The sequence below is a fragment of the Ostrea edulis genome, chromosome 4 (assembly GCF_947568905.1).
Source record: "Ostrea edulis chromosome 4, xbOstEdul1.1, whole genome shotgun sequence".
In the NCBI taxonomy this organism is placed as follows: Eukaryota; Metazoa; Mollusca; class Bivalvia; order Ostreida; family Ostreidae; genus Ostrea; species Ostrea edulis.
In genome coordinates this window covers 71,126,051-71,148,270 of record NC_079167.1, presented here as the reverse complement: position 1 = coordinate 71,148,270, position 22,220 = coordinate 71,126,051, and the positions used below count along the sequence as shown (strand labels likewise).

General features: G+C 35.8%; 1 protein-coding gene and 1 non-coding gene across 3 annotated transcripts; one reads left to right on the top strand and one right to left on the bottom strand.

The window, feature by feature from the left end:
* Positions 1-48: 48 nt before the first annotated feature.
* On the bottom strand, positions 49-120 carry Trnac-gca (transfer RNA cysteine (anticodon GCA)). Its single transcript has one exon. It is a non-coding gene; the product is annotated as a tRNA-Cys (tRNA).
* A 208-nt stretch (positions 121-328) lies between these two features.
* On the top strand, positions 329-21,611 carry LOC125670636 (dynein axonemal intermediate chain 3-like). 2 transcript variants are annotated; one of them, XM_048905924.2, is made up of 24 exons: positions 329-432; positions 1,253-1,311; positions 1,419-1,539; positions 1,866-1,940; positions 2,538-2,722; positions 2,926-3,030; positions 3,362-3,505; positions 4,099-4,257; positions 4,452-4,609; positions 5,229-5,340; positions 6,018-6,096; positions 6,181-6,305; positions 7,485-7,658; positions 7,938-8,060; positions 9,676-9,894; positions 10,318-10,402; positions 11,829-11,965; positions 15,573-15,636; positions 17,519-17,649; positions 18,313-18,339; positions 19,301-19,505; positions 19,955-20,046; positions 20,830-20,952; positions 21,180-21,611. In XM_048905924.2, the coding sequence occupies exons 2-24, from the start codon at positions 1,255-1,257 to the stop codon at positions 21,321-21,323; spliced, it is 2,844 nt and encodes a 947-aa protein (XP_048761881.1). In that variant the 5' UTR covers positions 329-432; positions 1,253-1,254; the 3' UTR covers positions 21,324-21,611. The 2 variants fall into 2 exon arrangements, with proteins under 2 accessions (XP_048761881.1, XP_048761883.1); XM_048905926.2 differs by lacking the exon at positions 18,313-18,339.
* Positions 21,612-22,220: the final 609 nt, after the last annotated feature.

The window sequence follows — 22,220 nt, the reverse complement described above, 5'->3', positions numbered from 1 at the left end:
TGATGAAGATATCTCTGCTAACGGAGGGGGAAAAAAAATTAAAATGTAAGGGGACACCCGGGTTCGAACCGGGGACCTCTCGATCTGCAGTCGAATGCTCTACCACTGAGCTATATCCCCACTTATGAAATATTGGAAGATTTGTTGGTATCATCAATATATATCAAATTAAGATGATTAATTTCATAATATTATGATTAAAACTAAGTACTATATAATAAAGATGGCAAACTCCGGTTACGTATTTCTTTATTCTTTATCATTACTTTTTTGTAATGTTCAAAGCACCTTAAGTTATTTTTAGCCGTTGCTACGAACGACCAAAAGTGGCGTATATACGGGGACTTCAAATATGGCGTCCTTTATGAATTAGACAGTCGCCCTGTACAAAGAAAGAGTAAAGTTTAGTCAATTAAACTATTTAGAGCAAAGGTAAGTTAGGAGTGAATATTTCACTAGCGACATATTTTCATTATAGAGTGGATTTGAATATCTTTTGATTAAATGGAGAGAAGATTAACAAATAAACTAGCCTAACGATCGTACAACACTCATGATAGTTACTATCGTTCGCATTACAAGATACCCACAGTTACCTTTTAAGTACTAATCATAAGGAATTATATATCCTTTCATTTTTTTGTAACTAGACTTGTATTTGTTTTCATGGATGCAATATCCATATCCCGTTCGAAATTCCTCAGTTGTCATTCTGTGCACGTACGTACAGTATCGTTGGAAATCATCCTCAAAGTTTTGGTGGATAGCACGTTTCGAATTATTTTTTTTACCGCTTCTGAATGATAGAAGTGATCATAAAATGGGCTTATTATTAATCTACGTCCTGGCCATTTCTACATTTTTCTTGGGGGATGATTTATGGTTAGATCTACTTGGGGTTATATCCCAGGCTAATCTCAGCGAGATTCATCTAGGCTGGATATTTGGACTGACGCCTCCTCTGTGTCCAAATATCCAGCCTCGAATCTTCCGGAGATTAATCACAGGTCTCTGAATTTCTATCAATACAGCGTAAGATGCAGTCTGATTAAAACCACCCCCCTCCTCCTTACACTCGTGAGTGTAAGGAGGAGGGGGGGGGGGGGTGGGTGGTTTTAATCAGACTGCGTAAGATGTGAAGTAAGGGTAATATGTATATCCCCTCTATATATAAATACATGAAATTCAGAGGCTTGTGGTTATATCAGCATCTTTCAAACTGTAAACAATTTTTTTTTAATATCATTTACAGTCATGGATGATACATCAGAAAAGGAGAAAAAGACATCAGAACAAAATGAGAAAGATCAGGTAATAGCAGTTGTAAAAACATGACCCAGAATATAATGCTTTTATTGAAAATATGGAATTATTTCATTACACTTTCAGTTTTGATAATGCTTTTTTATGACATCTAGGACACAGCCGGAAAGAAGACTCCCAAACAAGGTAAACCAGGAAGTGGAAAAAGAGTGTCCAGCGGTCAAAAAAGTCCTAAAGGTGGAAAAGCGGAGAAAGGCCGAGCGACACCATCCAAGGGTTAGCTTGCTTACTTTATTACACAATCTTTATATGTGTGCATTGCAGGTTTGGAGCAAACCAGTAACTCAATAATCAATTGGGACTAATCCGAATTGCATCATATTTTTCCCCCACCCATATTGGCATAATATATGTTGGGGTGGGTTTTTGATTTTGAAATAATTGTGACTTCAGTTTGTTGATGATTCCAGGCAGATAAAAGCACATGGTACCAGTAAACATGATGTAGAAGTCTAGTCTAACTAGAGCTTTTAATGTTGTACAGGAATGCAGTAGACATGATTGAGAGGTTGAGTCTAACTAAGGCTTTTACTGTTTTACAGGGAATGCAAAGACAAAAGCAGCAGAAGACAAGAAAGTGGAGGATGCACCTCCTGCAGAGGGAGAGGGAGAAGAAGGTTTGTTATTTTATTGTTGTGTCAGTCCTTCTCACTATCCTCATTGGGAAAAGAAAGTATGTTGAACTAATTATCCACAATTCCCTGAGGGAGAAGGTATTTTTATTTCACATATCAGTCCTTACAATTCTAACACTAAGGAAAAAAGGATGGTTTGTTATTATATGTGTCAGTGTTTCTTACGAACTTTTGGTGGAAGAAGAGATTGTTATTTTATCAGTCAGTCCTTCTCACAAACACTAAGAGAGAGAGAGAGATTGTTATTTTATCAGTCAGTCCTTCTCACAAACACTAAGAGAGAGATTGTTATTTTATCAGTCAGGCCTTCTCACAAACACTAAGAGAGAGAGAGAGAGAGAGAGATTGTTATTTTATCAGTCAGTCCTTCTCACAAACACTAAGAAAGAGAGAGAGAGAGAGAGAGATTGTTATTTTATGATTTCCACAAACACTGAGAGGGAGAGGAGAGGTTGTTATTATATGAGCGGTACTTCAATGCGGTTGACTCCAGGTGACAATGAGGCTATGGCGGGATACATCTGGTGGGGTCTGGATTGCTGATGATTTTATAACACAAAATGATGACAACTGTTTCAGGCATTCCGGAGGGAATGGTGGCCCTGTTCTTATCATCCAAATCACAGGAGATTTTCCACTGCCGAGCCGACCAAGATGTGACTGAGGAAAATCCGATCAAAATCATCACGAAGCAGGAAATTCTGGACGATATGCGTAATAGGGCTGCTGTGTGTGACTTCCACCCCATAAAACAGGAGGTCATAGTAAGTCTTGAAATGAAATTCTGCCTGAATCAAAGTACTGTACTTGGTTGTACCACAAAAAAGTTTCATATAGTATTATTTATATATCTTCTTTGTTTGATCACTTAGTGATTAATTTTCGTTGACCACAAGAATGTTGCTGTAAAGAAATCATTTGTTTTCCCTGCATTAAAAATTTTTGTATTGTTTTTTGTGTTCAACAGGATTATCCCTCGGATGAAATTTTGGTGGTGTATGATTTTGACTTTAAGTTTGGACAGAATTTTTATTGCGCCATTACAGAGGAAGCCAAAGAGAAGTTCCTAAATGTAAGTTTATTTTGTCAATCATTCTCAGCATTCTGTTGCAAGCATATGAAATCAATATGGTAATTTATAAAATTTGTTGGGGAAAAAAGGATGCTCCAGATATCTGAAAGTTGAATGAGTAAGTTTTAAAGATGTACTGGATGGTGATTTTGAAATACATGTCATTTCACAACTTTAAAGTGTAGAACAGTTTTGCGAATAACCGCACAATTGTATATAACTTGCAAATGTACAAACTTGATATGTGCCTTTGAGCTAGTGAGAGTTCTGCATACACAGCAACATAAACATTTGATGAATTCACATACAATGAAGACTTGCATTATTTTAGCCCCAGGGACCAGATGGTGGGGAAGGAGGAGATCAAGAAGAGGAAATGGTATACACATATATCCCTCCGGAGCCAAAGGACTGGGTATCGCTAGGCAGCGAGAAAGAAATCAAGGAGGAGAGTGTCACAGAGAACAGACGGAGGGTAAGTGCTCACATAATAAAACCGTTCTTTTAAAAATTTTTCGTTGTGATCATATTAAATTTTATTAGAACATGAAAAAAGTTACTGTGGATTCCTGAATATACACGAGAAATTTATTATCACGTAATTTGCGAGAGACATCACTCTCGAAATAAAATTACTCACTTTTAATTTTCTGTTGCTATATTACATGTAAGAACTCTTGATTAACAGACTACACACTAATTCATGATCACGCATAAGGAATCTACAGTATTCAGAACTTGATCATAGTCATTCTTGTTCTATGCAAACAACAAAAACTTTTAGATGTTAAATATTTGATCTACTGGTTTATTCAATGAAGAAATGAGTTTTGGATATGTATGCAGTTTGTATGGTAGTTTGAGAATTATGGGATGCATGTTGATTTCATTCGTTTAGTCTTTGTACATTCAATATTTTTGCATTTGAAGAGTTTATACTTGGATTCATGGATAGAAAAAAAGATTTTGCCCTCAGAAATGGAGACTACCATGTTAGTAATTATAAGAGAGGATGTCAATAAAAGTTCTATTCAAGATTAAGAGAAACTGTAAAACTTCACATTGCAGCTAAAAGTATCAGTGAAGAGAATAAGGCGAGAGTTTGGGGCACCCTACAGCTTTAAGGATCGCAACGTAGCGGATGCTAAGGATGGCTGTATTGACTGTACCTCCTTTGATGACCGAACTTTTGACCTAAAAAAGATTGAACTGGACAAATGTATTCAGGTACTGGCACCGTACTGCATTGCATAATGTATATTTAGATTTTTTTTAGGATTAGAATTAATCATGAACAGAGATTATTTTATGGACATAATTGTAAAAAAGAATAAATATGTAGACTGTAGTTTGAGAAATAAAGACATCTGTGTCATTAAAAGATTGAGACCCCCTGTATAAACCCTGTCTCTTTCTTGTAGTCTATCCCCGACTTTACGGACATGGGGACCCAGACTGACTGGAAATACCCCCGTAATGCCTGTACCCAATACCAGCCCAGGGAGTTCTCACAGAAAGAAAAGGAACAGCTGGAAAACTCCAAAAACCTCCAGACATCGGCAGAATCTGTCACACCAAGGTAACGTCATCTGTGTCACTCAGTTTGTCAAAATATCATCTGTGTTGGTCAGTTTGTCACCAACTCATGTGTGTGTTTGTCAGTTTGTCACTACATCCACTGTGTTGATCAGTTTGTCATGATATCATCTGTGTTGGTCAGTCTGTCAGGGGTCAAAGATCAAGACCACTGAGGGTATTTTCAAAAATCCTTTTTGGCAGGATTCAGATAAAACTTGCACTTGGGGGGTGGGGGTGGGGAGGGGGGGAGTGATCAAACTTGCACTGGGAGGGGGGATCAGATGTGCATACTTGTTCTCCGTGGTGAGTTGTTAAACATTTTCAATGGTCAAGGTCACAGCCACAGGAATGAATTTCTTAAAACTTGTGGATTGGAATAGAACAACGTGAAGGTAATCAAACTGTGCATGCTGGTTTTCCATGATGAGTTTTGAACCCTATTGATGGATATATTTGATATGTATATTGACCATTTTGTCATCTATGTTGTGCCTATTTTCAGATTTCTATTATTTTCTGATGAATGAGTGTTACTGTACAATTTGACAAGGGGATGTTCTGCTTGTTGTTGCTCTTGTTTGATATAGATTTAAGCTGAGTAGTACATTTATTTCTTATAGATTTAAGTTGGCCTTACAACAGAATGAAATCATGGACGTGTTCTACATTGATTGGCTCCATCTCGGGAATGCTGAGGAAAACTTTGGCAACAAGTCAGATAACCACCTTAAGGTAAGGCACCTCTATCAAGGTCACACAATCACCTAAAGAAAAGCACCTGTATGTATCTTATAATCTCAAGGTAAGGCACCTCTATCAAGGTCACACAATCACCTAAAGAAAAGCACCTGTATGTAGGTCATATGCTCACCTCAAGGTAAGGCACTTCTATCAAGGTCACACAATCACCTAAAGAAAAGCACCTGTATGTATCTTATAATCTCCTCATAGTAAGGCACCTCTATCAAGGTCACATGATCACCTAAAGAAAAGCACCTGTATGTCAGTCATATGCTCATAAGACTCTTGTATCTAGGTCAAATTATTACATCAAAGTAAGAAACCTTTATCAAAATCACATGATCACCCATTATAAGAAAAACACCTGTGTGTATTGTATAATCTCATTATAGTAAGGCAGCTATATTAAGGTCAAGCTGTACTCCTAGTTAGTCACCTATATCAAGGTCAAGCTGTACTTATAGTAAGGCATCTATATCAAGGTCAAGCTGTACTTATAGTAAGACACCTATATCAAGGTCAGGCTGTACTTATAGTAAGACACCTATATCAAGGTCAGGCTGTAAGTAGTTGGGGGATTTTCAACTTATACTGCTCTAGGTATGGCTTCTTACATATATCATATTACTGCTTTGATTTGTTCTAATTACTGGTTTATCATGAAACAGGAATACCAGTCTTTCACAGATCTTCAGTTTAGCAAAGAAAAGAGCATCACATGTATACAATGGCATCCCACGGTCAAAGGTAAAGGACTTTTGTAAACAGATTTACATACATCTCTATTGATGATATAGAGTTAGAACTGACAAATCAATTTAAACCTTGCAGGGGTTGTCGCTGTGTCGGTGGCAGAAAAAATGACATTTGATGAGAGAATTGACTCAGCAGCCAAAGTAATAATGACTCCCTCTCTGATCCTCATCTGGAGTTTTGCAGATCCCATACATCCCCAGGTAAATGTTTTATCTCTCTACCAAACCGATCCCATACATCCCCAGGTAAATGTTTTATCTCTACCAAACCGATCCCATACATCCCCAGGTAAATGTTTTATCTCTCCCATACATCCCCAGGTAAATGTTTTATCTCTCTACCAAGCCAATCCCATACATCCCACAGTAAATATTTCATCTCTACCCTACCGATCCCATACATCCCCAGGTAAATGTTTTATCTTTACCAAACCAATCCCATACATCCCCAGGTAAATGTTTTATCTCTCTACCAAGCTAATCCCATACATTTCCAGGTAAATGTTTTATCTCTCTACCAAGCTAATCCCATACATTCCCAGGTAAATGTTTTATCTCTACCAAACCAATCCCATACATCCCCAGGTAAATGTTTTATCTCTCTACCAAGCCAATCCCATACATCCCACGGTAAATATTTCATCTCTACCAAACCGATCCCATACATCCCCAGGTAAATGTTTTATCTTTACCAAACCAATCCCATACATCCCCAGGTAAATGTTTTATCTCTCTACCAAGCCAATCCCATACATTCCCAGGTAAATGTTTTATCTCTCTACCAAGCTAATCCCATACATTCCCAGGTAAATGTTTTATCTCTACCAAGTCAATCCCATACATCCCCAGGTAAATGTTTTATCTTTACCAAACCAATCCCATACATCCCCAGGTAAATGTTTTATCTCTCTACCAAGCTAATCCCATACATTCCCAGGTAAATGTTTTATCTCTCTACCAAGCTAATCCCATACATTCCCAGGTAAATGTTTTATCTCTACCAAACCAATCCCATACATCCCAGGTAAATGTTAATCTCTCTACCAAATGATCCTATACATCCCCAGGTAAATGTTTTATTTCTACCAAACCGATCCCATACATCCCCAGGTAAATGTTGATCTCTACCAAGCCAATCCCATACATCCCCAGGTAAATGTTTTATCTCTCTACCAAGCCAATCCCATACATCCCCAGGTAAATGTTTTGTCTCTATACCAAACCAATCCCATACATCCCCAGGTAAATGTTTTATTTCTACCAGACTGATCCCATATATCCCCACCCCAGGTAAATGTATTATCTCTGTACCAAAAGTAGTAAGAAAATACACTATCAGAAATGATAAGATGACAGCTTTGACTATTTTCTTGTAATCAGTTACTGCTGGAGGCTCCTGATGACATCTACAGCTTCCAGTTCAGTCCGTCCGATCCCAACATTATATGTGGTGGATGTTACAATGGACAGGTGGTATTATGGGATATTTCTGCCCACGCTGACCGGCTGAAGCAACCTCGAGGAGGAAACAGAAACAAAAAATCGAATGTGTTGGTGAGTTTTATGTCTCTGAAACTGCAAATGATTTAACAAAGGCTAACAGATGTGTGGTATTGTTTTATACCTCAAATGTGGACTAAGAAAGACAGAATTGATAGTCAATAAAGCAGGAGATTTTTATCCTCACATTGTTGTATATATATACATGTAATCATATGTAACATGTGTTTCTTAGTTATTTAGTTCTATTTCAAAATGTTTGAAGTCACACATTCTTTCTGTATTTTAGAAAGACTATTTTGTAATGTACATGTGTCTGATTGTTTTGGCTAGCCTGGATTTGAGGATCCCAATGCCCTGAAGACTCCAATAGTGCGATACTGTGCAGTATCCAGCATAGAGAACAGCCATCGAGCAGCTATCACTGATGTACAGTGGGTCCCAGATCACATGGAGGTAGGCAGCTGTATCCAAGGCAACATCAATTCTTCCATCAAGCAACCATCTTCTTTTTAATCATGTCTCTGTATAGCTCATTCGGCAATATTTCTCAGTCACGAATGATGCTTTTCTTTCTCCAGTCTTCATACACTGTACTAAGATTTTCCAATATCAGTAATGTCAGACATTAAGATAAATGTAGTGCACATCCCAATAGAAAAGATTCCTGAAAAGACTTAGATGCTCTTCAACAGAGATGCCATCATACTGTTCCATCAATAGTGTTGTCCAGATTCAAACAAAAGTTATCAAATCATACTGATACATAGCATTAAAATAAATTTTATTTATAGATGATAAGATAAGCTTATTCCGACTGGGAATTCTGACAGAAATGAAAGTAGAATGTAAATATAAGATATCCTATGTTCTGCTCTATAATCCGAAGTATTTTACTATATTGGCATAGACTTGAGAATTGCCCAGAATCATCCCTGTTATACAGTGCTTATACAGAGAATATCAATCTGAATTCATATAATATAAATTGTTAGTACAAAAACATTAGTTATTTTAGGGGAAAAATGGGCATTTTGGTACCCAATTGTAAAAATCTCAAATTATCATTTTTCAAAAAACAAATGAAGAATCAGGTACGGAAACAATTTTTACTTTACTGGTCAAAAAGACGTGAAGAGGGTCAGAAATCAGGAAAACTTGCAACATATTTTTCGTATAAAGAAAACTTTACTTTGGAAAGTTATATATTTTTAGAATCCCTAGAATTAAGAAAAACTCTATGTAGATTTCGAATTAGTGCACATGACCTTCGAATTGAAAGAGAAAGATATGAATTTACAAAAACCAATTCTGGCCAGAAGATTTCTTTAGAAAGAAACAAAAGAATATGTGAATTATGTAGTTCACCTTAATTGTGTAGAAGATGAATTTCATTTCCTCACTGATTGTCCATTCTATGTTGAAGAGAGAAATATGTTTTTTAATGGTATATACAAGCTCAACAAAAATTTTATCTATTTAACAAATAAGGACAAATTTACTTGGTTGATGATTAATGAAGACAAACCAGTAATTGTCAAATTGAGCGAATATTTAGTTCAAACTTTCAGAAAAAGAAGTGATGCTTTAAAACTGCAAAAATTATTATAGTTTATTATTCATTTGTTGGTATAATACTGATATTGTCCATATACTTGTGTATACACATGATTAGCAATTCATATATGTATGTACTCATTTCCCCAACATGCTACATCCACATGTAGTTTGCAATCTATGTAACCTGTAGCTAATGTTGTAAACTTTCTTTCTTTTTTGAAATTTCCATCTTTATTATCTGTCTTGCTTTTATGCCCTCTGGGCCCAAAATTGGAATAAAACTTATCTTATCTATAAGAAATAAATTTCAGTTCTGAAAATACAGGAGGATATGAACAGCAATGCATCACACTGGCATACTTTTCATGAAGTGCTAACGTGCATCATGAATCATGCCGGTGGAAAGAGTTGCAGTTCATACCCTCATGGATTTACCAAAATGAAATTTATTTGTTAGATATTGCCAAAAAAAATGGTGTGATATGTAATGCATTTGTGTTATTTTGGACAGGTCAATAGAATGGGTGTACCCCAGGAAAACAAGTCAATGCAGTCCTGCCAAGTCATGACCTGTGCAGCAGACTACAGTATCCTTTTCTGGGACACAAGGCCCCCAAAAGGGCCAGGCCAACTCAACCTCATCCCTAAAGTTGAGAAAGAAGACAAATCCCAGCTGGGCGTTCCTACAACATTTAAACATTTGGATCTGTCATGGAAACCCATGTTGAAGGTAAAATCATGTACATATAAGACCAACATATACCGTTTGTAGATATTTTGAGTGAGCATGATGTATCAGTGTTCCTTATTAATTTCCATATCCTGTTACTGGTCTCATAACAAACACCGACAAAGTGGGGTTTTTTTTTCATTGGCTGCTACTAGTCTCGTAACAAATACTGACCTAAAGGGTTTAATTTCTATTGGCTGTTACTTGTCTCATAAAAAACATTGACCTAAAGGGTTTAATTTCTATAGGCTGTTACTGGTCTCATAACAAACACTGACCTAAATGGTTTAATTTTCATTGGCTGTTACTGGTGTCATAACAAACACTGACCTAAATGGTTTAATTTTCATTGGCTGTTACTGGTCTCATAACAAACACTGATCTATAGAGCTTCATCTCATTTAAATGTTATCTGTCTTGTAGGTCCATCTGCACAAATCCGAGCCCGGGGGAGACCACAGTCCTGTCAAGTTCTCCATTCAGGAGAAGCAGGGAGACAGACGAGCTCGTAAGTCACTGATTGTAAGCTTAAGTATGTCACACCACAGAAAACTGATTGTAAGCTTAAGTATGTCACAGAAAACTGATTGTAAGCTTAAGTATGTCACACCACAGAAAACTGTTATGAATGGAAAGTTTGAGGATATGTACAAGAATCTTTGTGATATCTAAAAGTTCAAAATCTATTATATTTATAGTAAAAGACAGCAATTTTGTAGGAAATAATAAGGAAAACCCGTTAGATTCAATCTCACTAACTACAGATGAGATGTCACTGAGATAACCGTCTAGGGAAGTTTGAAAGGATGAGAAATGTGTTATTGATATATTATTTTGTTCATTTAGAGTTTGAAAGTAAGTTGTCCATTATGACAAATGAATGTGTTTTATATTTCTTAAGTCATTAACAAATTAAATTAAGCTGAACTGCTAAAGTCATATCAATTCAATTCTAATAATTTGAATTAATTACACACACAGTACATTTAAACATTCCATCATCTGACATGGGTAGAAGTTTGCATATAGAAGACAAGGCAGAGTGTTAATATATGACTAAGAAAGTATTGGGGTACAAGAAGGAAATGGACATCATATAAGACAATGCTGTTAAATCATTTCTATTTCATTAGATTTTATATCTGCAATCTTGTCTGCTTTATCAGTGAAATATCGTTTCTGAGAGTTCAAAGTCCTCATAACTACACACACACACACACACAGATATATATATATATATATATGTGTGTGTGTGTGTGTGTATATAGATATAGATAGATAGAATTAAACAATCTGGGTTTAATCTAAAGTGATAGAAAATGATATTTTTCCAGGTGTGGTGAGATATTTTCCTCCCTTTTTGACCAGTTTTCCTCTGATTTCTGAGGAATTCAGCCCAGTCCTGATTTAAATTATTAGATTGTACTAGTGATTAAAGTAGCCCTCTGTTGTACAGTCAAGTGTAGTTCTAATTCGGCTGATTTTTACAGAGCGGAGAGATGGTAAGAATAGCAACACGATCATTTGCGATCATACTGCTCATTTCTAATGTCATTATGTCATCGTAACAACATTTGAATCTAAAATGATTAGAACCACAAGTGACAGTATTCATCGTTGTGTTTTTAGTTGATATGTAGTACTAAATCTGTGTGTATTTGAACAGTGACAAATTGCACGAATGGTTGATAGTGCTTAGTGAATGTTTAATATCTGCATTACCATATATGTGTTTTGATGGAGCCAATAAATTTGTGCTATGATACTAATGAATTTGTTGTTGAGCATGATATAAGAATATCTCAGATCTGTTACTTGTAATCCATTTTGTCTCGCTGTCACACAATAGAAAAGACTACAGGATGAATTACAAAGTAAACTTGTATTTACTATATATTTTGTGTCCATTAATCTTGATGTTGATTTGTTTTCAGTGTCCAAAGCAACAGATGCCACAGACATGAGCCGGGAGAATGCAATGGGCGGCGGTTTTTATTCAAACAAACCCGGGTCTGGCAAAGACAAGAGGACTTTACAGAGTGTCAAGACTCATTTCTATGTGGGGACAGAGGTAGTTAAGGCCCGCTGGGCCGGGAATGAGCTTGACTCCCTGTAGGGTTCTGCTCTCTTAGTCTTGCACAGTCTCTTATCTCTTTTTGTCACCAGCACTGCACGCTACAGCTGTATGTACAACTGCCATGCATGTAAATGTATGCTCAGACCTGTCCACAGCACCAAACACACACACTCTGTACATAGTGTCACACTTCCCCAATTCTTCATACACTGCATTTGAACTCCCTGCACTTTGTTTATGGCAAATGATTTGATCTTTGCTCCAATGTACATAGCATGCCAATGACCTACATCTCTGTTTCCAGTATGAAGCACCTATTCCTCCTTGAGTAATATCTTCTCTTCATCAAAAACATCTTCTCATCCAATAACATCTTCTCCTCATCCAATAACATCTTCTCTTCATCCAGAATACTTTCTCTTCATTCAGAACATCTTCTCTTCATCCAGTAACTTCTCTTCATCCAGTAACTCATCATCTCTTCATCCAGTAACATCTTCTCATCCAGAAACATCTTCTCTTCATCCGGTAACTTCTCTTCACCTGGTAACATCTCCTCTTCATCCAGTAACATCTTCTCATCCAGTAACATCTCCTCTTCATCCGGTAACTTCTCTTCATCCAGTAACCAACATGTAATATTTTATTTGTTGTATATATGCTGTTTTTCTGTATCCAGATTTATAACCTTCACCTTTCTGTGCAGTCCAGTTAATCATTTATTTAGTGATGTGTAACTACAAATCATAACTCTGTTTGGACAAAGCTCAATCACATGACATATATGTTTTGTCAATCCTTCTGTCCATTTCAAGAAAAACCACATCTTGTTGAATTTATTTCAAATTTACAAGATTTATTCAATATATTTTGGTTTAAAAAAGATATTTAGAGACAAATTTTTGGACTATTGATTTAGGTACACAAAGAATGCTAAGTATTTTGAATGTTTTTCAAAACAACTGTTGATGTTCAGTAAGATTTTTGAAATATATGGTATCATTAATTATATTTACACAGAAATTGGTATTTTTTGTGAGATTTTCTGTTTCAAGAAATGAAATGGTCTGTACAAATACAGTACAGTCATTTTGTCCAAAAACAACTCGTGATTTTAATAACGTCTTGATATATTTCTTGTGGTTTTATTCAAAGTGTTCAAGTTTTAACACTTTATGAAAAATTTTGGAAGGAAAGTGTTTTCTTTGATATTTCTTCTCTGAACAATCTCCAATTTCGTTCATCTTTTTAATCAATGCCTTTGTGAAATTTATGTCATCTTTTCATTCATTATGGAAATCAGAGACAATGTGTAATTCACTTCAAATTTTGCCAACGATTTTTTTTAATTTTGGGACATGTTTTGAAGCTAGACTTTTGTTAAACATTACACATAATGTACATGTATTTGTATAACCTAATGCCCCTTTTTAGGTAATGTGCCAAAATTTGTCACAGATTCTGTCACATAGAGAATACAAGAGTCCCTGTCACATAGAGAATACAAGAGTCCCTGTCAAATAGAGAATACAAGTCACTGTCACATAGAGAATACAAGTCACTGTCGCATAGAGAATACAAGTCACTGTCAAATAGAGAATACAAGTCACTGTCAAATAGAGAATACAAGTCACTGTCAAATAGAGAATACAAGTCACGGTCACATAGAGAATACAAGTCACTGTCGCATAGAGAATACAAGTCACTGTCGCATAGAGAATACAAGTCACTGTCACATAGAGAACACAAGTCACTGTCACATAGAGAATACAAGTCACTGTCGCATAAAGAATACAAGAATCCCTGTCACGTAGAGAACACAAAGAGTTCACGATTTATAAAGTCTCCCCTCAAAAAATACTAAAGAATGTACAGACAGTAGATTCAGGCTACTCCACCATGAAAAAACTGTAATAGACACAATGAATAAATATTATAGGCACGATGAATAACTATTATAGGCACAATGAATAACTATTATAGGCACGATGAATAACTATTATAGGCACAATGAATAACTGTTATAGGCACAATGAATAACTGTTATAGGCACAATGAATAACTGTTATAGGCACAATGAATAACTGTTATAGGCACAATGAATAACTGTTATAGGCACAATGAATAACTATTATAGGCACAATGAATAACTGTTATAGGCACAATGAATAACTGTTATAGGCACAGTGAATAACTGTTATAGGCACAATGAATAACTATTATAGGCACGATGAATAACTATTATAGGCACAGTGAATAACTGTTATATGCACAATGAATAACTAATAGACACAATGAATAACTATTATAGGCACGATGAATAACTATTATAGGCACAATGAATAACTGTTATAGGCACAGTGAATAACTGTTATAGGCACAATGAATAAATGTTATAGGCACAGTGAATAAATGTTATATGCACAAAAAATGTTATATGCACAACAAATAACTCATATATTCACAATGAATAAATTTAATGAATATGTTGCATGTTGTAGTCATAGTACCCAAATTATGATATCATGATCATTGAATGAATTCACAGAATTCTCTGAATATCTGAACAAAATACTAATTTTTCAATAAGTCAGCTTTGAAAATGATAGGTCCACTTTGTGTCAGAACTGCAATTTTCACATTATTTGTACATATTATACTTCAAAACATCCATGCAACAAACCATATTGGATACACTGTGCTAGTCAAAACTTCTGCTGACAAAATCCTTTAATTAATTTTACATCTTTTGCAAAGCTATGAAAATCCACAATTTGTACATCATATTTACTACTCAGAGGAGGTAAACATGGCTTCCATTTTTCAAAGATATATATAGCAGTAAGATATGAAGGATTTGTCATGGCTTGCCAACTATACCCAAAAAAGAATTTCTTTTATGTTTCACACACCATGAAATGACCATTATTTCTGACCACTTTCACTCTTGAATTACTTGTGTGAATTGCATTTATTACGAGTAATATTAATCAGTGAGCCCATATATGTACTGTATGCATTTACATAATGAGGAAACGTGCAGGGACAAATATTCTTATACATGTGTAGATAGTTCTGACATGTAAATAAAAGTTGTTCTGCTGTACACCACAATACATCACACATTATATAATGGTCTACTCGATTCCAAAACTGCTGTACACCACAATACATCACACATTATATAATGGTCCACTCGATTCCAAAACTGCTGTACACCACAATACATCACACATTATATAATGGTCTACTCGATTCCAAAACTGTGTATGAACAGATTTGAGAGCCACCCACATAAGCTGGGGTTTACAGACAGACTTGGGGTTGTTTTATATAGCTGTAGCATACAAACAGGTTTTGTATAATCAACCTAAATATAGAAGCATGGTGTTCTAGTGGAATTCTGATGAGTTTTTATTCATTTATATGCTTCATTATGTGGATATGTCCTTTGAAGTCCAGGACATAGTAACTTTATGCACTTTTGTATTCTGTTTTTTCATTCTCTGACTTTTTGTAATGTAAAAACTACAAAAGCTATTTACAAAAAAAAGTTTCATTCAAAGGAAGTATTTTGCATACCATGATGTGCTTTTATCAGGATGGAGAGGTGGTGTATGTGGACTGGATGCCAGTGAAAGATCAGGACACAGGGAAAATTGTCAGTAAGTAAGGGGGAAAGATCAGGACATTGGGAAACTGTCAGTAAGTAAGGGAAAAGATCAGAGACATGGGAAAAATTGTCAGTAAGTAAGGGGGAAAGATCAGGACATAGGGAAAACTGTCAGTAAGTAAGGGGGAATGATCAGGACACAGGGAAAATTGTTAGTAAGTTAAGTGAGAAAAGACACAAGGAAAATTGTTATTAAGTGAGAAAAGACACAGGGAAAATTATCTGTAAATAAGGGAAAAGATTAGAACATAGGAAAAATTGTCAGTAAGTAAGGGGAACAGATCAAAACAGGAAAAATTGTCAGAAAGTAAGGGGAAAAGATTAGGACACAGGAAAAATTGTCAGTATGTTGGAAAAGATCAGGACATAGGGAAAATTGTCAGTAAGGGGGAAAAATCAGGACACAGGAAAAATTGTCAGTAAGTAAGGGGGAAATCAGGACACAGGGAGAACTATTAGTAAGTATGGGGAAAAGATCAGGACAAATGGGAAATTGTCAGTAAGTAAGGGGGAAAGATCAGTCCTTAGGGAGAATTATTAGTAAGATGGAACAGATCAAAACATAGGAAAAATTGTTACATGTAGTAAGGAAGGGGAAAAGATTAGTTCATAGAGAAGATTATTTGTAAGTAGGGGGAAAAAGATCAAGATAAAGGTAAATTTTGTCAGTATGTAAGGGGCAAGATCAGGACACGGGAAGTTGTCCGTAAAGAAGGGGGGATCAGGGCACAAGAAAATTATCAGTTAGCAAGGGGGAAAGATCAAGACACAGGGAAGGTTGTCAGTAAGTAAGGGGATCAGGTCAGGATACAGGGAAATCATTAGAAACAAAGAAAAAAATATGAGAAGATGGGGAAAATTGTAAATGAGTAAGAGGGGCAAAATCAGGATATAGGGAAAATGGTTAGCAAATAAGGAAAGAAAGATTAGAATATTGGGAAAATTTTCAGTAAGTTGGAATACTAGGACATAGGGAAATAGAAGGGGTAAAAGATTAGGATGTAGGGAACATTATCAACAAATGAGGTAGAAAAAAATAAGGACACAAGGAAAATTATAGGTAAAATAAAGAGAAGGTTCAGGACATGGGGAAAATATGAAGAGAAAACTGATCAGAACAAGAGTAGAAATGGGAATATAGAAAGTAGGGTGAAAAGATTAGATTTGGGGAACATTGTCAGTAGATAAGGGGATATGGTTAGAGTTGGGGACATTTTAAGTAAGTAGGGACAAGGGAAACATTGTCAGTATGTAGGGGTATTTGGGAAACATTGTTGGTAGGTAGGGAGATTCAATCAGACATGGGAAACATTGCCAATAGTTAGGGATATTTGATCAGACAAGGGAAACATGAACAGTAGGTCGGGGGATAAGGTCAGACATAGGAAACATTGTCAATAGTTGGGTCAGGGGATATGGTCAGACATGGGAAATATTGTCAATAGGTCGGGGGATAAGGTCAGACATGGGAAACATTGTCAATAGTTGGGTCAGGGGATATGGTCAGACATGGGAAATATTGTCAATAGGTCGGGGGATAAGGTCAGACATAGGAAACATTGTCATTGGTGAGGGGATAAGGTTAGACATGGGAAATATTGTCATTAGGTTAAGGGATAAGATCAGACATGGGAAATATTGTCATTGGGTCGGGGATATGGTCAGACACAGGAAACATTGTCATTAGGTTGAGGGATAAGGTCAGACATGAGTAATATTGTCAATAGGTTGGGGGATAAGGTCAGACATGGGGAACATTATCATTGGGTCGGGAGATAAAGTCAGAATGAGGTCCATTCATCATCCTCAAGTGTGATTTGATATGACAATTTTGTCTGTTAATGTGACATGATAATAGAAACCCTACATTACAGCTCCCAAGCCTGATTTCTACCATGCCATCCATGACGGCCCAGTGAACACGGTTCAGCGATCACCATTCTTCAGTGACATCATTTTGTGTGTAGGAGGGTGGACATTTACTGTCTGGAAGGAAGGCGTCACAGTAAGTGATCTGTTCTCACATCCGTGATTTTATCCCGTTGTGTTCCTCTTAAGGGTCAGGGAGGTAATGATTTACCTCTCTCTCTCCCACAATTCAACATTCTTTTATTTCACTATTTGCATGCATAATAATTTTTTGATCTTTACAAATGCTTAAAAACTTTTTGATTTGTTTTTTTATAATGATGATAAGATTGATAATTTTTAGGGAATTATTTAATTTTAGTAATGCTAAATTTATTTTAGACATTTACATTTCTTTTTTTTATGTACAGTTAGATTCCTTACTGTAGTGTTGTGCTGTTTAGCATGTAGATAGTAAAATTATCTTGTAGGAAATCATATTAGAATAAGCCTGTCTGTATGTGTGTGATAGCATTAATTTTAAAATTTGTGATATTGGCAGGAAGACTTGTCTGAGAATAAGCATATCTGTCTGTGTGTGTGTGTAGTAGGATTGGCTTTTTTTAAAAGCTGTGGTATTGAAGAAAGATGAATTAGAGAATAAGCCTGTCTGTCTGTTTGTGTGTGTGTGTAGTAGTAGTAGTAGTAGTAGTATTAGGATAGCCTTTTTAAGCTGTGGTATTGAAGAAAGGTGAATTAGAGAATAAGCCTGTCTGTTTGTGTGTAGTAGGATTGATTTTTTAAGCTGTGATATTAACAGGAGGACATATCTGAGAATAAGAAGAAAGTAAGTGCCTGGTGGTAGGAGGAAGGTTTGAAATGTTGTGTGATTTTAGCTTACCTGTCGTAAACATGAAGAAAATTTCCTGATCAACAGGAGTTTGTTGTTTGAAACGCAGTGTTACCAAAAGCTGTAACATGTGAATAAATTCATTAAAAAGATAATTCTGAATCACATGCAAGATAAATATGCTTGAAAAGTCAACAAGTGTTTTAATTTTTATTGTTCTTACTCATACGTATATAATTTAGATGTTAATAAAACTCCAAAAATTTGATAAATGTTTACAATTTGTACTGTCCTGGTCTATGTATTCACCTTAATCAAATGTTAATTTCTAAAATTAGTGTATGGAGTTTGTCAGATGAGCTTTAGTGGCCCATGTAATGGCCCATGTAACAGGTGACCTGCACATGGTACATACATGAATAGGAAATATAATATGGATGTATGAGGATTTGTGATGATTGATTGATTGTTGATTGTTTTGCTGTTTTCCGCCACACAGGATTTGTGATGAAGTGATTGGTGTTCTGTCTCATAATGACTTAGTTTTTAATGTGCTTGTGGTTTAAGTGGATGAGGGAGTTGTAGTGCTAATCCATCAAACAAATTGTAACAAGTGTTTGTCTTCATGTAGATAAAACAGCTATCGTAGTTAATTTAATAAAGCGTTTTGTTAACTTTTGATGTACCTAGATGTTAAATCATTTGGATTTCAGAATATTGGGTCCTAGACTCCATAGTATGTAATTACATGGTACTGTAAATACATGTATCATTAAATTTTAAAATCCAGATCCTTTCTAAATGCAACTTTCTGTATAGTTTATTATACCTAGAGTGTTAACTATACACATATACTATCGTAAGATTTCAAAATGTTATCATACATGTAGATAGATAGAAGGGTGTTTTAAAAACAATGATCTAGTCAGAATATTTTTACACGATTTGTGTGTTACAGACGGGTCCCATTCTGCAGTCTTGTGCTAATCCTGTCAAACTGACCACTGGTCATTGGTCTCCATCACGACCCTCGGTTTTCTTCATTGCTAAGCATGATGGGAGCGTAGACGTCTGGGACCTCCTGGATAAAACACACGAACCAACGCTGACACAGAGCGTGTCCCCATCAGCCATCACCAACATATACCCCTTCCAAGTGTCGCGTAAGTACACCACCATCACTAACATATACCCCTACCAAGTGTCACATAAGTACACCACCATCAACCATCACCAACATATACCCCTACCAAGTGTCGCGTAAATACACCACCATCACCAACATATACCCCTACCAAATGTCATGTAAATACACCACCATCAACCATCACCAACATATACCCCTACCAAATGTCATGTAAATACACCACCATCACCAACATATACCCCTACCAAGTGTCATGTAAATACACCACCATCAACTTATACCCCTACCAAGTGTCGCATAAGTGCACCTTAAGTACATTAACACGGTCTTTTGATGGTCCATGAAAAATCTCAGGTATTTAATTTGGAGGAAAATAATGAGTTTGAACATCATACCTTTTTAGATGATACAGAAGTTTGCTGTAATGTAATAAATGTTATATAGCTGTGTAATGTTTGAATACAGAGAAGCAGCATTTATTGGCTGTGGGAGACCATGCTGGGACATTACACATCTTGGAGATTCCATGGAGTTTAAGACAACCCACACCTAACGAGGTGAGATTTCAGAATCCTATCCATAATATCATGTAGTGAAAGGGAAATAACTCATCTCATCTAGTGAAAGGGAAATAACTCATGTGAAAGAAAAATAACTCATCTCATGTACAGAGCTGTAAAGGGAAATTACTCATCTCATGTAGTGAAAGGGAAATAACTCATCTCATATAGTGTTGAAAAGGAAAATAACTCATCTCATGTGCTGGAAAGGGAAATAACTCATGTAGTGGGAAAAAAACTCATCTCATATAGTGCTGAAAGGGAAATAACTCATCTCATGTAGTGTTGTAAAGGGAAATAACTCATCTCATGTAGTGAACAGGAAATATGCTATAAAGGGAAATAACTCAGCTCATATGCTATAAAGGGAAATAACTATGTCTTATGAATAATTCATTCATGAAGAAGGATTTCAAAACAACAGGATTTTTTGAAAAGGGTTTCAACTAGATATTCTTTTAAAATTTGCTGTCACTAAATGCATTGATAGCCTGCCCCAGTTTATGATGTATTCCGGACACATTGATGTGTGAAGCTTGTTAATGGAGCTTTTGATTGGCATACACATTTTAAGATGAGTAGGAGGAGAAGGCTCATTAATGCTTGCTGCTTTATGTATTAAATACAGAATAAAACATGTTTAGAATTTTAAAAGAATACCATAAGTATGTACATGTATATATGATTTTGATAAGACAGTAAATGAAGAGAGACCTAAATCTTGGATCTCTTTTGACTGCCATTGGTTGTTTTATCAGCTGTCTATATTGTCTGTTTCAGGTTTCGGGGATCTCTAACTACTTCGAGCGGGAGGTAAAGAGGCGTTCGTTTGTTGTGATGAGATGGGACTTCAGGGAGAACGAGAAGCGAGAAATAGAACAGGAACATAAGAGGAAAGCTGGGGTCAGTAGTGAAGGAATTAAAATGATTTAGAAGTTGATTTCCTGCCAAGACAAAATTGTGTCAGAAATTGTTAATTCTTATATTGATCTAACACAAAATTACATTTAATTAACATGCAAAACAAAATTCTTGGTTATTAGCCAGAGAAAAAAATCTTGTTTTATAGTAATATAACAACAGAATTTGTTTTTTTTTTTATATGAATAAAGAGTTATTTCCCTTTACAGATTGCTCCAAATGTAGTACTGACTGATGAGGAGATTGAGTACAGGCTGAAACAGGAGTACCAGGCATATATCGACGAAGAGTCGGCCTTCCTGCGGGAACTAGGACTGCTGAAGGAAGAGGATGACCCCCTTCCAGAGACATGATCCCCTCGACACAACTTCCACTGTCCCTCGTACAAAACTGTGATACTGACCAATCATGCTACTCTCCAGTTCTCACAGAGAATCTGGTCTTATTTTATGTGCACTCTGTCACACTATGGACTGTGTTAATAGTGAATGATTGATATTTTGTTTTATGGCTACCTGAATATTTATTGACATCTTGTAAACATATTTTGTTCAATGTACTGACATTTTGCAAATGCTAGTGAAGTATGTATCTGTTTAATATCTTATTATTGATTGAAATAGATATTCAATATTGTTAAACAGAGTTTGATTTTTTTTATTACATAAGGCAGTTTTATGTTCTATGGGTTATAAAAAACGCATTCTGTTGATCAGAAGCAGTAAATAACTTGTTAGCTAACACATTTAATTGTTTACCCAAAATATACTTCCACGGTCTGTGATGCCATAATCAGTGGGTTTCATGTAAAGAAATCTAATCAAGGAATTGGGGCAAATCCAGAGACTGCATTATCAGAAAGGCTAGATAATTTTGGTAAATTCATTTTTATTCGAATAAACTTCATGTTATCTTAAGATAAAAAGAGGGGTGGTAATAAGTATCTATACAATATTCATATTCACTGCTTATAAAAATTCATAAATTCCAATGAAGTACAAAAAGTCTACAAATAAAAAAAAAAATTGATATTTTGTTCCAAAATGTTCAAATATTCCAAATTGAACTTGGTTGTGGTATGACCCTTGTGCATGCAAGATAGCGATTCCACTAAACTTGCACATAATGTAGATTTGAGTTTGTTGAACTGTTTGCCCCTGGGGTCAGGGTCAGGTCAGCTTAGGGCCATACTGAAGATTTGAATTTTACTCAGAAATGTATCAAAAAAATTTCTCTAAGAAAAATCTTTT